We start from the raw sequence: 14,936 nt of genomic DNA on the forward strand, positions 1-14,936 counted from the left end.
TTATGTAACGCCGACTGTATATGCAAGTAAGAGTGGGCGGAGCCTATGCATGCTGATATCATGTCAGTACACCCCTCGACAGGGCTACCCCGCATAGTAACAATCACACCTATGGGCAATTAAGGGTCGCCACTGACATTATGCAGGTCTTGGGAGCATCCAAAGGGAAAACAATTAGGCAAAGGCCCCTGTTAACTGTCATGCTTGAACCCTAAACCTCCTTGCTGTATGCTGGTAAAGCTAACCACTACAGAACCGTCCTGTTCCTACACTTATTTCAAAAACGCCTTCTGTCTTGTTGTAACAGATTTGCTGATGGTCACATGTTAAAATGCATGATAAATTTAACTTTAAACTGGAATCAAAACACTGAGACAAAACCCAGAGCAGAGGGAAACCAATGTCGGATCCCATCAGTAGTCTGATGACGATGTGGCCTCTGGGGACAACGGTGAACATGCTGAACCTTTGCTGAAATTTCAACATCATGATGCAGATTTAAAAAAAGTTAAAAATAAAGCTTTGTCTGGTCTTTCCTGAAGATGGGAAGAAAACTACTTTTTAAAATGCTCGTTTGTTGAACGGAGGTCGGATCGATTTGATGCATTCGAGGAGGTCGGAAAATCTGAACGCTGACCGGCTTTCGTGACACAGGGTCAAGGGAATTCATCTCAAGTTGACTGCTTTTGCTCTCCTCATGGACTGTTTTTCCTGCGTACGCCGCAGCCTTCTGATTGGTCAATATTACTTGGACTACATGCGTACTACAAACGGAAACCAGAACACTTGCCGTCCCTAAAATCCACGACCCTGCCTACAGATTCTACATTTCTCTGTAGAATCTGTAAACAGAGATTAGAGGGAACCTAATATGGTTGAGGACATGTTTACAATTGAGAACAAGCTGCCAGAATGAGGAAAAGAGTTAGCACTTTGCAGCAATATCATGCTTACACACAACCCTCTCCTGCTTCCTCGCTGCTGCATTGTCCACTGGAAATGATTTTCTGCGATCCCCGCAGGCTGTGTGTTTGTTGTGTATGAGAAGAGTCAGGGATAATGAAGTGTATTACAGTAGCTACTTTGTTGACTTAAGTATCACAATACCACAATATCAAATAATAGAAAAGGATCGAAGTCCAAGCAAGATTTCATTTATTTCTATCAGCACATAAATGATAAAAATAACTAAGAAATACGGCTTATTCCTCGATTTTAAAGCAGTATGCCGGCATCAGTGCACAAATACTGCTTTAGGATTTTATAGTCCACTTCATTCTCCCACTAACTGGTTTGAGATGGCCCTGAACATGACGACCCTCCTCTCCATGAACATAAAAACAGAAGTGGAGTGAACAAGGTGAAGTGGCTGGAAGTGCACTGAGCCAAAGAGGCAGAGAAGGCGGGAGAGGGGGGCGAGGGAGTTGGCGCAGGTGTTTCCATCAGTAACTTCTTTCATCTAAACAAGGAAATTAAAAACTGCCATTCTCACTTTCTCATTTTTTTCTCCATCTCACTCGGTGTAATTGGTGGCCGCAATGTTAATTGTACAATCAGTCCCCACTCCAGAGTACACGCGAGCATAATGGCCCAAGTTGGACATCCAGCCTCAGTGAAATCATACGGGTCAACAGGCACTACTGAAACAGATGCTCACTGTTCCACTCGCAGGCCTTCTCATTCAGCCCGCAGCTCATGCTATCGAGGGAGATGAATACACAGCATCTGGTTTGATCTGCCAAATGAAAAGAATCCAATTTGATAGCCAAAGTCAGGATGTCTCAACTTGAGTTCACACCGAGGCAATCTATCTCACAGTATCGCCCATTTAACATAAGCAGTTTTTTAAACGGCCACGGTGACATTTTCAATTTTCAGCCACGCATGCCGTCTCACCCGACAGCTGTCATATTATGAGACACGCTTTTTCAGAATGGCACTTTTCTAAAACAGCGTGTAAGCCTTCACTTGAATATAATATGTCATAGTTCTCTTTGGGGGAAGATCAGGGGACTAGAATTGCTTCAAAGAGGTTTCAGCATGGCTGTTGTTGATTAGTCTTCCTGCTTTGTTTTCTCTTTTCCTGCCTATGATCAGGGTTGGGAGGGTTACTTTAAAAAATGTATTCCCACACCATCCCAGCGGCGACCATCACCAGAGTCACTAACTATTTTTCAGTAGTAGTAGAAGAAGACGACAGGTTAGCTAACATTTCGAACTGGAATTCTGTGTAGCTAACGTTAGAGGTTTGTCTTACATGTAAATTTTCCTTTAAATTAGATGTGGAGTCCTTGGATAATGACCACATTTTGACAGCCGGAGGGCATAACTTGCACCATATACTGTTGCTCCCATTTTCTCCTTTGAAGACTAAATTATGGCGAAATTTCCACCCAGTGAAAGCATTCTTTCACCACAGGCCATGGCAACCACAGACTGTTGAGGGCAACTTTGAGGAGTGTTGCTGTGAGACTTGTGTGTTGTGAAATATCAAAACATGTGCATGCAAGTGCACGGTTTTATCAGAGACGGTCAGACGGATGGTTTAGAAATGAGACGCCAGATGTTACAGAGCATCTTGGTATTATATCGTCTTCATTTTAAAACGCATTTTAAAATTTTAATCCTGCTAGTAATCCCCACTTTTAATGAATGTATCTGTAATCTAATTACCTCTTTATTTTTCTGTAACTGCAACATAACACAGTTGCCTTTTATTTATATCCTAATTAAATAACGCCTTTACTTGTATTCAGTTAGTCCCCAAGCCTGCCTATGATCAAGTTCATCATACATGTTTTGGAGCTTTGTAATCGCTACATAGAAATGTAGAATCTGTAGGCAGGGACGTGGATTTCTGGGACAGCAAGTGTTCTGGTTTCTGTTTGTAGTACGCTTGTAGTCTGAGTAATACTGACACGTATCAGCAGGCTGCGGCGTATGCAGGAAAAACAGTCCGTGTGGAGAGAGACAGCAGGCGGAACGTAATGCACTGTAATGACATCCCATCTCCCATCAGCGGCTATCTGACGATGATTTAGCTTCTTATTAATCTCTATCAACAGACATCTGCATGCTAACAGCTAACAATCTTTTCTAGATCTAAAATTCGTTGAGATAAATTCTCTTGACGCTGTGTCACAAAAGCCAGTCAGCATTCAGATTTCCCGACTTCCTCAAAATGCATTAGAAATGATCGATCCGACCTCCATTCAACAAACGAGCATTTTAAAGTAGTTTTCTTCTCCTCTTGAGGACAGGCCTGACAAAGCTTCATTTTTACTTTTTACTCATCGGCATCATGATGAAATTTCGGCAAAGGTAAGACCAGTTAATTAAAGTCAATCACAAGAAAAACAGTTTATCTATCTGTAAACAATGCAACACACGGAAAAGGAAGTTGTTTATTGCTAACCGCCGGCTACATGCCCCGGGCATTTTCACCGTTGTGCCCAGAGGCTATATCGTCGTCAGACTATAGCCAATGGGATCCAAGATTGGGAGCTTTGAGATGAAGCTAGAGCAAACCCATGTTCAACTTCCACAGAGAGTCCGCTCAGGAAGGGTTTGGACATCTCACGTCAATTTAATGGAGAAAAGAAATCATCTTTAAAAACTCCCACAGCCGCAGTCAAAGCAACCCGTGCACACACATTAACAACAATGATCTTATTTACAGTGTCGGCACAGAGGAGCAGTTAACATTTTCACAGGGAGAACCAAAACTTTTCCACCACCACACACACTGCACTACAGAGCCACCAAAATTCATTATTGTGACAATATTGTGTCCAAAGCAAAAAAACAAAATGAATTGTAGTCCTCCCACAGGCATGCAGAGACTATTCCCTTTCAGTGATGCCACGGCGACTGTTGGACCCAAACCGCTCGTATTACTCCTGCAGGTCAGCTAAATCACCAAACAGATAATACAAAACACTGGCTGCTCTTTTAAGTGTCAGGGAGAACAGTGAAGGGGCGCAGTGACATTTTAAAGGCGGCAGTCGGAGCCAAGACAACAACTTGTTAGAAGTGACCAAAGTCACAGTATCTCTTTTTAGTAAAAAATGGCACGGCGTCTTCGGAGATAATTAAAGATAGGGAGGGAAGTGGAGGCAGGGAAGAGGAGGAGGAATGTAAGAGAAGTCTGGTATACTTTCCTTTTCCATTCACCTGTCCCCTCTGTGAAAAATAAGATATATCTTCTGTATCTGCCTCTATTCGTAATCCAGTCTCACACCTCCTCTCTCTACATTGAAGGCCGCCACGCTTTGATTTCAGATCTTTGTTAGAGACATGAATAGTCTGTCTTTCCATCTTCTTTTTTCTTACATTGTTGCTCACCTCACTCTTCCTCACACACACATACATTAACAATATATGTCTGTCTCCTCACGCACAGATCAGTCATGCACGCTGAAGTATGCACTCTCATGCACGACAGACACAGAGTGTGCACACAGACACGCACGCCTGCCTCCTTCAACAAGGGTCATTTAGTCAGACAGTGTCCTACTTTTAGCTGAATCCTGATGGGACAGCGCTGGTTACCATTACACACATAAGACAGCTCATCAGCAGGAGAGAGGGAGGAAGGGTGGCTCTCATCACAGCTACTCAACTCAACTGCAGCTCTGTTGAAATATGATATAGGATGAGATGCAGGGAGAGATACTGATAGACGGAGAGATAGGCAGGGAGAGGCGGAAACACAGCAGCTCTGTACAAACACAGTGAAAAAGCTGCAGTGTGAACACATTAGAGAAGCTCTAACATCTGTCTTCATATAGTTAAAATAATACATAGTAATTGTACAAAGCTTTCATTAAATGAATCACCAACGTGTTTATTTAATTAGCTAAAAGGGACTTTTGTGCACCAGTACATATACATAAACCTCAACAATTAGACAAGAGAGAAATGATTTTATTGTCTTGGATTCAGTTTATAGTCTCGGATGTGTGTTTCATAGGCGAGAAAAACACTCCTTTTTTATTTTCCTGCCAGTCAAGCACCTTGAAGCCCTTTAATTGAATTACATTTAACTGAATTGAGCTGAATAGAATTGAAAGGAGTGGAGGCACCGTGAGAGAGAAACAAAGAGTCAATATATTATCTGAGTTCAACAGTCTCTAATGCACCGCGAGCCCGCTTTTACTCTCCATTACGTTACTATAGTGTTTTCCATTCTGCTCTATCCCAAATGAGTTTGTCCTGTTCCATACTGATGGTCTGCTCCGTGTGGAGGCTAGGTGTCTGCTGACGCACACGCCCATCACTCACTCTTCTTCAGCAAACCACTCTCTCTTTATCTGTCACACTCTCCCTGCTCTGTTTCTCTTTGTTTGTACATTAAGTGCCTCTCTGCTCTTCTCCCTTTGTTTCTCCCTCTCTCTGTCTGAATGAAGAAGCTGCATTATTTTTTATCTAAATACTCCTTTGAAAGTCCCACCATTCTCTCTAATGCAAGTTAATTTAGTCAACGTTTAGCTTACATTGTGTGTTTCATACTATGTCTTGTGGAAAAAATGATGTTCCTCTACCACTAATTACTATTTATTAATACCTTGGATACCCCATTGATGTCCTTTTAATAACAAAGTATGAAATGGCATTATTAAAACAATGTGACAATATGAAAGGGGTTACTCTTAATTATGAACATAAAGAGAATCATTGACTAATCTGCAACTCTCCGTGGCTTTACAGAGGCTTATAGCACGTTTCAGCTTATTGTTAAGCTGTCCAGCCTACAACAATACTTATTGGTTCAATCTCACGGCAGCCATAATGTCATTCTCAGTAAACAAACAGGTCCAAATATCCACAGCACCGTACGACACCAGAAACAGTTAACAATAGATGGAGAAAATCGAATGCTTTGTACACGTTCCATAGCAACTTGATGATAATAGCCTACAAACTCAGCACCGTAACTATTCTGTACATTGTGTTACATTAAGTTTCTTGTAATGTCTTTACCATGTAATTCTTCTAATAATAAGGGGGAGCTGCAAGCAATATTCACACAGCAGTCATTTTCCCCTCACTTCATGCTCATGGTGGGAAGCTAAAATGCTGTATTAATGTCATGCTGCTGTGTTCAAGGTTGTAGCTAATTTAAACGTAGGTTATCTGGCAAATCATTATCGTATCACTGCTATTAAATTGATCAAGTGAACAGAAAATGAACAATGAAATCTGGAGGGAAATCTAGCCAACAACATATTTGATAACCCCTTAGCTACATTCAGACAACAGCTAATGTTAGCATTCAGCCACTTCTTAGCTAACATTCGCTAATGAGGAAATGACAAAACAGTATTACTGTTTGGTGATACAGGAAAGTCATAAACTCTTGTGCTGTAATGTATTGCTGTAATGTTATCAAGGAATGCTAGCTAGAAAGTGGTGGAATGCTAACATTAGCTGTCTAACCTTACCTAATTGGTTATCAAATATGTTGTTATGCCTTGAAATACAACCCAATTAAACGCCTATTTTTCACTATTAACTATCTTTTAATTTGCTATTTAATCTGGAAGCATTCATGTGTTAACAATTGTAAGACGTCCTGAATTATTACAACTTACAACCTTGAACACAGCAGTGCAACATTATACCAGCATTTGAGTTCCCCACCCTGAGCGAGACATTAGAAGAAAATGGCCACCTTGTGAACAGTGAATTGCTGGTCTGCAGATTACAAAACAGCCAAATGTGGTTTAAATGCAGTCCTCGACAAAAAGTGGACTTCAGAGCAAAAAAAATCTATAATTATGTTGTGAGTGTGCTTAAAATATGTCTTTATTTTTAAACTTGTGTAGTAATTTTACAGATTTGTGGAGTACTTTGCTCAGTGCTGTGCAGTGTTAACATTTCTTCTCCTTTTCTTTTCCACACCTCTCTTTCACTTTCTCTCTATAGCCCTCTGTGGAGGCTATGTCTACGGTAAAACAGGGACCATTCTTTCTCCTGGCTTTCCTGACTTCTACCCAAATTCACTGAATTGCACCTGGACTATAGAGGTGTCTCATGGGAAAGGTAAGAACACACGGACATAGGCTGTTTGAAACACTCATTAATTTGCTCATAAAAGTACTTTTCTTTTCTCTTCACGTGTTTGTTAAAATTTTTATGTTTTCTGGTTTATCTTACTTACTTACTTACTTTGCGTGTATCCGTCTATCTACTCATCCATCGATTCCAAGGAGTCCATCTGGTCTTCCACACTTTCCATCTGGAGGAGAACCATGACTACCTTTCTATCATTGAGGACGGCAACTTCCTCGTTCCAGTGTCTCGACTCACTGGCTCAGTGCTGCCCCCTAGTGTCAAAGCAGGACTCTACGGGAACTTCAGCGCTCAACTACGCTTCATATCGGACTTTTCCATGAGTTATGAAGGCTTTAATATAACTTTCTCAGGTAAGAACACTACAACAGAAACACATTGGTGTTAACAGGGATGGAACTGAAAGTAAATCCTGTAACTCTTTCAGATCTAGTTAGAGTTTTTTGGTTGATAGGCTATTAGCCAAACTGCAATAGATATATAAATTGTAAAGTCTAATATCTTCTAAGACTAATGTTATATACACATATACATATATTTACATAGCAGCTAAAAATAACATGAAGTAACCCGGAGCTTAAGCTATCTCACCAGTTAGCCGTTAACTAAAGTGCAGAAGCTGCAGTTTGGACTTATTTTCCCCAGCTTTATTGAACAGGATATCAATGTACAAACATTGCAGACATGTGCTCATTATAAATGTATAGAAAGGAAATTATAAAACTACTTTGCCTAAATAAATTAAAAGTTACATAAATCAAAATAAAACAGAGTCAAACAAACTATCAATATATAATATCTAACTGGGACAGACAATTATTCCTCTCTAAAAAGCTCATTAAAATGTTCCAGGGTTTTGTTACTTTTTTAAGTATTTCTGAGTTTGAGAGTTTTAATATATTGTGTAAAATCATATAAAAACCCAAATTGGGGGTGCCTCCTGCTGTCTTGCATTTATGAATATCAAATGTACCATTGGGCAGCTGTGGTAGAGTTGGCCGTCCCTCAATCGGAAGGTTGGGGGTTCGATCCCAGACTGCTACAGTCACACGTCGAAGTGTCCTTGGGCTAGACACTGAACCCCAAATTGCTCCCGGTGGCATAGCCATCAGGTATGAATGGGCATAGATCTTATTTGGAGATCGGCACTTAGGTCATTGTGAATGTATGTGTGAATGGATGAATGTGACATGTAGTGTAAAAGCGCTTTGAGTGCTTGGAAGACAACAAAAGTGCTATATAAGTATAGCCCATTTTACCATTTACCATATACTATCAGCAAACTTACAAATTTAATGTAATATTTCTCATGTTCAGAATGCATAATTACATGTTTCATTCAATCCTTTAATCTAGTTTGACACAATATACAGTATATTCCAACATTTAAGTCCAGAAAGAAGTTAAATGTGAACAATGGTAAAATCAGTGTGGTAACGATTCATGCAATTTGGGCTTTGTATCTGTGTTCTGACAAATGTTCCAACCTTCCCTCTCAATGACTCATACGCAATGTTGTTTATCTCTCTCTCGCATGTACAGAATACGACCTGGAGCCATGTGAGGATCCCGGCGTACCGGCCTTCAGCAGGAGGACGGGATTCAGATTCCGAGTTGGCGACTCGCTGGCCTTCTCTTGTTTTCACGGCTACCGACTTGAGGGAGAGAGCAAGATCACATGTTTGGGAGGAGGCAGGCGCGTGTGGAGCAACACACTACCACGATGTATAGGTAAGACAGTCAGGTAGACGGACTCTCATTGACTGGTGTCTCAATGAAAGACTTCTTTTATATTTAGAAAGTGTCGGACATGTTGGAGTATTATACAGAATAGTTATTGAGCTTTCTTTCTACATCTACTGATTTATAAATAGCTATGTTGTAATGAGCCTTATAAAAGTATCCCTGCCTTTAATGTTTATAGCATCACATTGGTTTATCTTATAACTCGAAGCTTGTAAAGAAAAACTTTTTAAATTAACTTCACCATATAAGCCTGGAGGAATCAGCAATTTCCTGGTTGTAATTCACCAGTATTTTATTGCTGGCATAGTGGTGATTAACTATTATTTGACTGGTTGGCTGTTGCTTTTATTTGCCACCATTCAGCTGTTAGCACGTTGTAATTTGCTGGTATTTGATGAGTATCAGAGTTTCCTTGGATGCTGCCGGTAATTTACGAGAGTCTGACTGGCGGCTTCTGGTAATTTTCAAGCCGCAAAAAAGAGCAGACTGAAAATGCTATAATAGTATTATCCGTCAAGAGATCGGGCCTGACTGAGAGCAAAGAGAGCAACAGCAGCTGGCAGCGTTCACTGGCTTCATCTCTCTCTTTCTTTGGCTCTCCGCGTCTCTCTTCTCTAACTTTCTAACTGCTTCTCCTGCTCTGCCTCTGTATTTAGACAATCCTCGGCTAGATAATTAGAACGTTAGCTGCTGTGTGAAAAGTGTTAATACTGTGTCATTTGTTACTCCCTTTTTCCCTTTTCTAATTTCTCTCTGCATATTTTCAAAAAGCCCTTGTCCGTCTTGGTTCATCTGTTATCTCTTTTTTCTTCCTCTTCCGGCTCTTTGTTCATCCCTTTCTTCTCCCCTCTCTCTCTTTTCCATTCTCTCTCTTTTCTCTATAGTGCTGTCTTCACTTTCAAAAGATGTATGCTCCTTATCTCTCGCCATAATGTGCTCTATAAACAGCAGAACATTTAGAAAAAATGTCATTTTGAATTTCAGATTTGGGCAGATTTGACGAACGCTGCAGCTGTTGTATGTTTTTCTTTCTCTCAGCGAGTTCCTTGTTGTTCTCTCTTGTCTATCTCATTACTTCCTTTTCCATTCTCTCCCTTTTAAGTAGTGGGAGTTAAAAGCCTGTTTGTCTTTTTCTTTTCTCGGCTCCTCATTAACATATGACAAAAACTCTATTTGCACAACACAACACGTTTGAATTCTTAACTCTGATAGCCGCTGCACCTGCGAGATAACTCTGTGTAATTTCTATGAGACACGTTTTCTAACAAATAAATCCAGACTTTTTTTCTTTGTAACCTTTTTTTAAATCTTTGCCGTTTATGTTTAATTGCTTTAATCTTGAAAGTGATTTGCTTCTCTTTATCCTTTCCTTTATTGAAGCACATTTCAAACAAGTGCTTTAAAGCTATGTTATACTACTTTTCCATTCATCCTTATTATCGTCATTATTGTTCTCATGTCTTTATGTGTTTTACTGGATGCCTACTTTTCTTAATCCCTCTGTTTCATGTTGAAATGAGAGTCTTCTCTTCTGCTCGAGGATAATTAGGTAGAAAAGCTGTGATTTTGATCCTCGCTGTCCCTGCCCTCTTTTACTCTCCTGCTGCAGCGGAGTGTGGAGCCTCCTCACTGGGACCTGAAGGCGTCCTCCTCTCTCCTAACTTCCCTTCCAACTACGATAACAACCACGAGTGTATCTATCGCATCACCACTGAAAAGGGCAAAGGAATCAGGCTGACAGCTGAGAGCTTCTTACTGCAAGATGGAGACTTTCTTAAGGTATGAGTGCACTTAAACACATGCAAATGTGACAAGCTTTGTCCAATCAGCTGGTACAAAATACATAAATACATAATTCAATTACAGATTTGGTTACAGATAACAAAAAGCTGTCTATAGTCAGAACTGTATCTATGCAATGACATGTACATGCTCGGGCAGATTATTACGTATTTGGTTTATTTAAAATTATTATCAAAAAGAAAACAATTGAGTTTCGGATCTTGTAGTGTCCACAAACTTAGTGCACAATGAGTATAACATCAAGGACCTGTTATTAAAGTATGCGTGTACAGCATGTTTCACTCATTGCCTCATCAGGCTCTGGGATTCATGCTCTATTAAAGCCTCTTTAGGTTTTGTCCATCTTGGCTACAAATGAAAGTAAAACTTAAAATATTCAAAGTATTTAATCTAATCTGATATGTAAGGATTTAGAGGGAGAGCAGAAGGACAACAGTCAGGGCACATCTTAAAATTTTTACCTTACCTTTTTTTGCTTTTTGCTATCTATTTTAGTATATGGCAGCATTTCCTCAAGAGATACAATGACCTGCATGATGCCAGAACGATCTTGAAATAGACAAAAAACAAAGGGAGGTTTCCCTGCTTCAGTTTCTCCCTCTTATGTGTTTCACACAAAAGCAAACTAACTGCCTTGATCGGGAATTTCTCATCTAAACATGTTGTGTCTGTGCAGTCAGTAATCATTTTGATGTTGCAGTGCCAAGCTCCAATCATTCACAATGCATTCCTCCAAGGTCTACACGTACACTGGTATTATTGAAAACAGAGTTTTTGCCTCCTTCGTTTCCAAAAAAAACCCCGTCCACACAAGCACGGTTATAAAAAATCCCTGTCCAAATGAAAACGCAAAAACACAACAGAAACACTGTCATGAGAATGCCACACCAGTTTCTAAAAGTCTTCACTCTGGCTGGAGTTTTACAAAACATCTGTTTTCAGTGACCTAAAACGGCATTTGTGTGGACGAAAGGCCAAAACACAGAGAAAAAGCTATGTTATGAAAAATACCCGTGTACGTGTGGACATGGGCTAAGTCCGTCTAAGTCAGTATGCAAACATATGGTCCATTCAAAGCTCATGTACTCCTAAAATAATAATATTAATGCCTCTATATGACAAAACAAAAGCAAAAGACACCATCAGCGACAGTATTGACTATCTCCATATAGTTATTTTTAATGCCTGTGACCTCTGTCACCGGGTCTGCGATAAACAACGTGCTACTGAAACAACCTTTGTTCACATTTTCCATGACAAAGGTTCAAAGTGAGTGATAAGTTAGATTGTAAAATGACGGAAGGATGAGATCAGAAAGCAATACTTTAGCATGCACAGGACGAGATCAGCAAAGAGAAATGTTTGTGGTGGCCATGGTTAGACACAAAATAAAAACTCCACACAATAGCTTCAAGGCATCTGGAAATATTTTGCCTTTCTTGCTTGTGCAAGAAAACAGCTGTGGTACAAACATGGGACGGGAGGGTTTAACCAGAATGTAGTTAAATTGTATCAGCAAGGTTTGCCCTTGCTGTTAGATGGGTTAAACATTGTTGTAAGTAGCAGTGACATCCCTGCGGGGGTTTATTACCCGTGTTCTCTATTAGTGCTGATGGTGCTTCTGCTGCAGTGGCCATCCACGGCTGAATGAATACATGGGAAGCAGAGGCACAGAAGGATCAATTCCACCTCTGTTAACCCTCTAACGAACCCGCTGCAGTGTAGCACTGTTGTATTAGAGAGTTAAGCTTGATTTTCTATCCTTTCATTGGTTGTAATGTGTGCTAACAATAAGTAAAATAAATAGCTATAGAACAGAATGCTATAAATAATATCACCATGTTTTATACAACAATATATATCAATAAATAAAGTGTTTACATATTATAAATTGGATTTACATACTTGTTTACGTCTGAAGAGCAAAGAGTATTACAGATGTCTCAGATCTCATAATTCCTCCTAAGTCCTCTCTGGGGGACACGTGCCCACTTCAGTGTCATTCAGGAGCAGCTGTGTGAGCCTTTTTACAGTCTTGACGCTGTCCTACAGACGTCGTCTATAAGTCCTTTTCCATTCACAATGTCTTTTAGCCGTATTAGGCCTGAGGGCATGGTTAAGCCAGTATGTGGTTGGAGTGTATTATCAGTATTAGGCCTAGAGCATTGGCTGAGCCTGTCAGTGGTTGGATTGTATTAGCGGGGTTCTGCCTGGCTTTCAGAGACGCATAACATCAATGTAAAAGGTGAAAACGTTCCCAGTGGGGGAGGTGTTTAAAGCAAGGGAAATCCCCTTAAAGAAAGGTGACACCAGGATGGTTAACAGGCATGCACATGCTTAAATATTGCTTATACAGTTTATTCCATCAAAGCCTGAGCTCTGAAAAAGGCATGTCAAGGAGATCCAGCTGCATGAAGTTTCTTTTACCGTATTTCCTCTGTGACTCAACAAAATGTGCTTACAACAAAGACTGCAGAGCAGAGGAAGGTAGTTCTAATTTTTAAAATCAGCTTGTGTTCTTTACTGGAAATTTCTCATAGTATATGCTGTGATAAATTGATTTCTTATCAGAGAATAACAGGAACAGAGGAACAGAGTACAGAGAGTGACTTGAGATCACTAAAGTTAATGAGGACACACTGGAAGCTAACGCAGCAATCAAAAAGTAATGAGAGGCTCAAAGACAGATTACAATAATGACACATCATGTTAAACATAGGGACATCAAAAATATTAGATTTATGGCTGGAAATTTCATACTTGGCCTCCTGAATCACGGCAACAATAAAGTGTTTCATAGTAGTTACTCTCCTCCATCTGTTGCTATAATGTATATACAGTATGATACAAAATACCCTGGTAGTTATACAAAGCACATTTTAACACATATATATTCAGTCTTTTTAGACCCTTTTTTCAAATTGAGAGGAAGAACAACAAAAACAACAACTTTATTACAAACATGCTACCCACACATAGGCCAGAAATACAGACATGCACCAACAGGATTCTATGGACATGCACTAATGGACAGACATTAGAGTGAGGGGGCTGCACATGGACATGCGCCCCGAGCAGTTGGGGGATTAGGTGGCTTGCCAGGAGAAGAACCAGCGCCTCTCTAGCTACCAGACCCAATTCCATACTTAGCCTGCATTATGAAATAAAAGTATTACCGTAAAATCCAGAATATAAGTCGCACCGGAATATAAGACGCAGTCTGTTTTTGGGGGTATCTCAGAGGGAAAAGGGTTTTCTATAGCTATTTATTAATCAAAACGTGTATACAAGTTATTTTCATTTAAAACCAAAAATAACCAAACCACACAAATTACAGCCTACCATCTGTTTTCACCATTTTGAGTTTGCAATCCTGCTAGCTAACGGTGCTGTAGCTAGCGGTAGCTGGCAGCCTACGGTAACGTTGATTGTTGTGACGAAGTGCTGTGACGAAGCGTGAGCAACAATCAAGTTAGTTTTACTCCCTTAAAACAGCAGAGAAAAATTCAAACAACCTGCGTATTGTAAATAGGAAACGTTGTAGCGGCTTGGACCCGGAAAACTGTCTAATGTGGAGGTGTGACGTCACCACTTAACAACCGACAACTTTAGCTAGATTATAGCACCATCGTCTGCGTAAAATACTGTAACACAATAACAGACCTCTCTCTGCATTTTATACCGCTGTATTGGTCACACCGGTATATAAGACGCAGCCCACTTTATAGATGAAAAAAATGTATTATGAATGTGTCCGAAATTAAATAATTGATTGTTGGTCAGGCATTTTGAATTTCCGTTGTGTGGCCAACATCCCATGACCTTTACTCCAGACTTAATGTTCACCACAATACAAATACTTTCGAGTTACCTCATCTTATATTATTATTATGTTAATGGCTCAGGCCAGACTTATACATAATAGCCCCACTGGTGAGAGGATAGCTCAATTTATCATTATCGTCTTTGTAAAGGGCATTACTGCCAATTGAGTATTCTAGCAAGGATATTGACATTACATCTCATAAATGATGAAGAAAAACAGTAAAAAATGTTTTGGCTCTTTAACATTTTGCACCCGAGCGTGTGTTTAAGAAGACAGAGCAGAGCTAGAAATCAGCCATGTGACAGAAGTCATTATTCCAGACGTAACAGGTGCTTGATGTACTAAAGTCACCATGTGTGATGGTATAAAATTAGCATGTAGAGGGGCTCTGGCTGGTAATATATACGTTTGTTTATTAAAACTTTCCCAGAGATTTAGCAAAAAGCAAAATGCAAATCATGATGAACAGGAAGGAAAGCCCCAAAGT

General features: G+C 40.0%; 1 protein-coding gene across 1 annotated transcript in view; it reads left to right on the top strand.

Moving 5' to 3' along the window:
• Nucleotides 1–14,936, top strand: part of LOC138592048 (CUB and sushi domain-containing protein 1-like) — a 467,070-nt gene that overhangs the window by 315,400 nt on the left and 136,734 nt on the right. Inside the window, exons 21-24 of the mRNA XM_069662659.1 lie at nucleotides 6,928–7,044; nucleotides 7,212–7,427; nucleotides 8,617–8,805; nucleotides 10,430–10,599. Of these exons, the coding sequence (XP_069518760.1) occupies nucleotides 6,928–7,044; nucleotides 7,212–7,427; nucleotides 8,617–8,805; nucleotides 10,430–10,599 (692 nt within the window). The remainder of the gene's footprint in view (nucleotides 1–6,927; nucleotides 7,045–7,211; nucleotides 7,428–8,616; nucleotides 8,806–10,429; nucleotides 10,600–14,936) is intronic.

This window comes from Semicossyphus pulcher, unplaced genomic scaffold, assembly GCF_022749685.1.
Source record: "Semicossyphus pulcher isolate SPU_LCO1_2020_fin unplaced genomic scaffold, fSemPul1.0.p SCAF_1, whole genome shotgun sequence".
NCBI classification, from domain to species: Eukaryota; Metazoa; Chordata; class Actinopteri; order Labriformes; family Labridae; genus Semicossyphus; species Semicossyphus pulcher.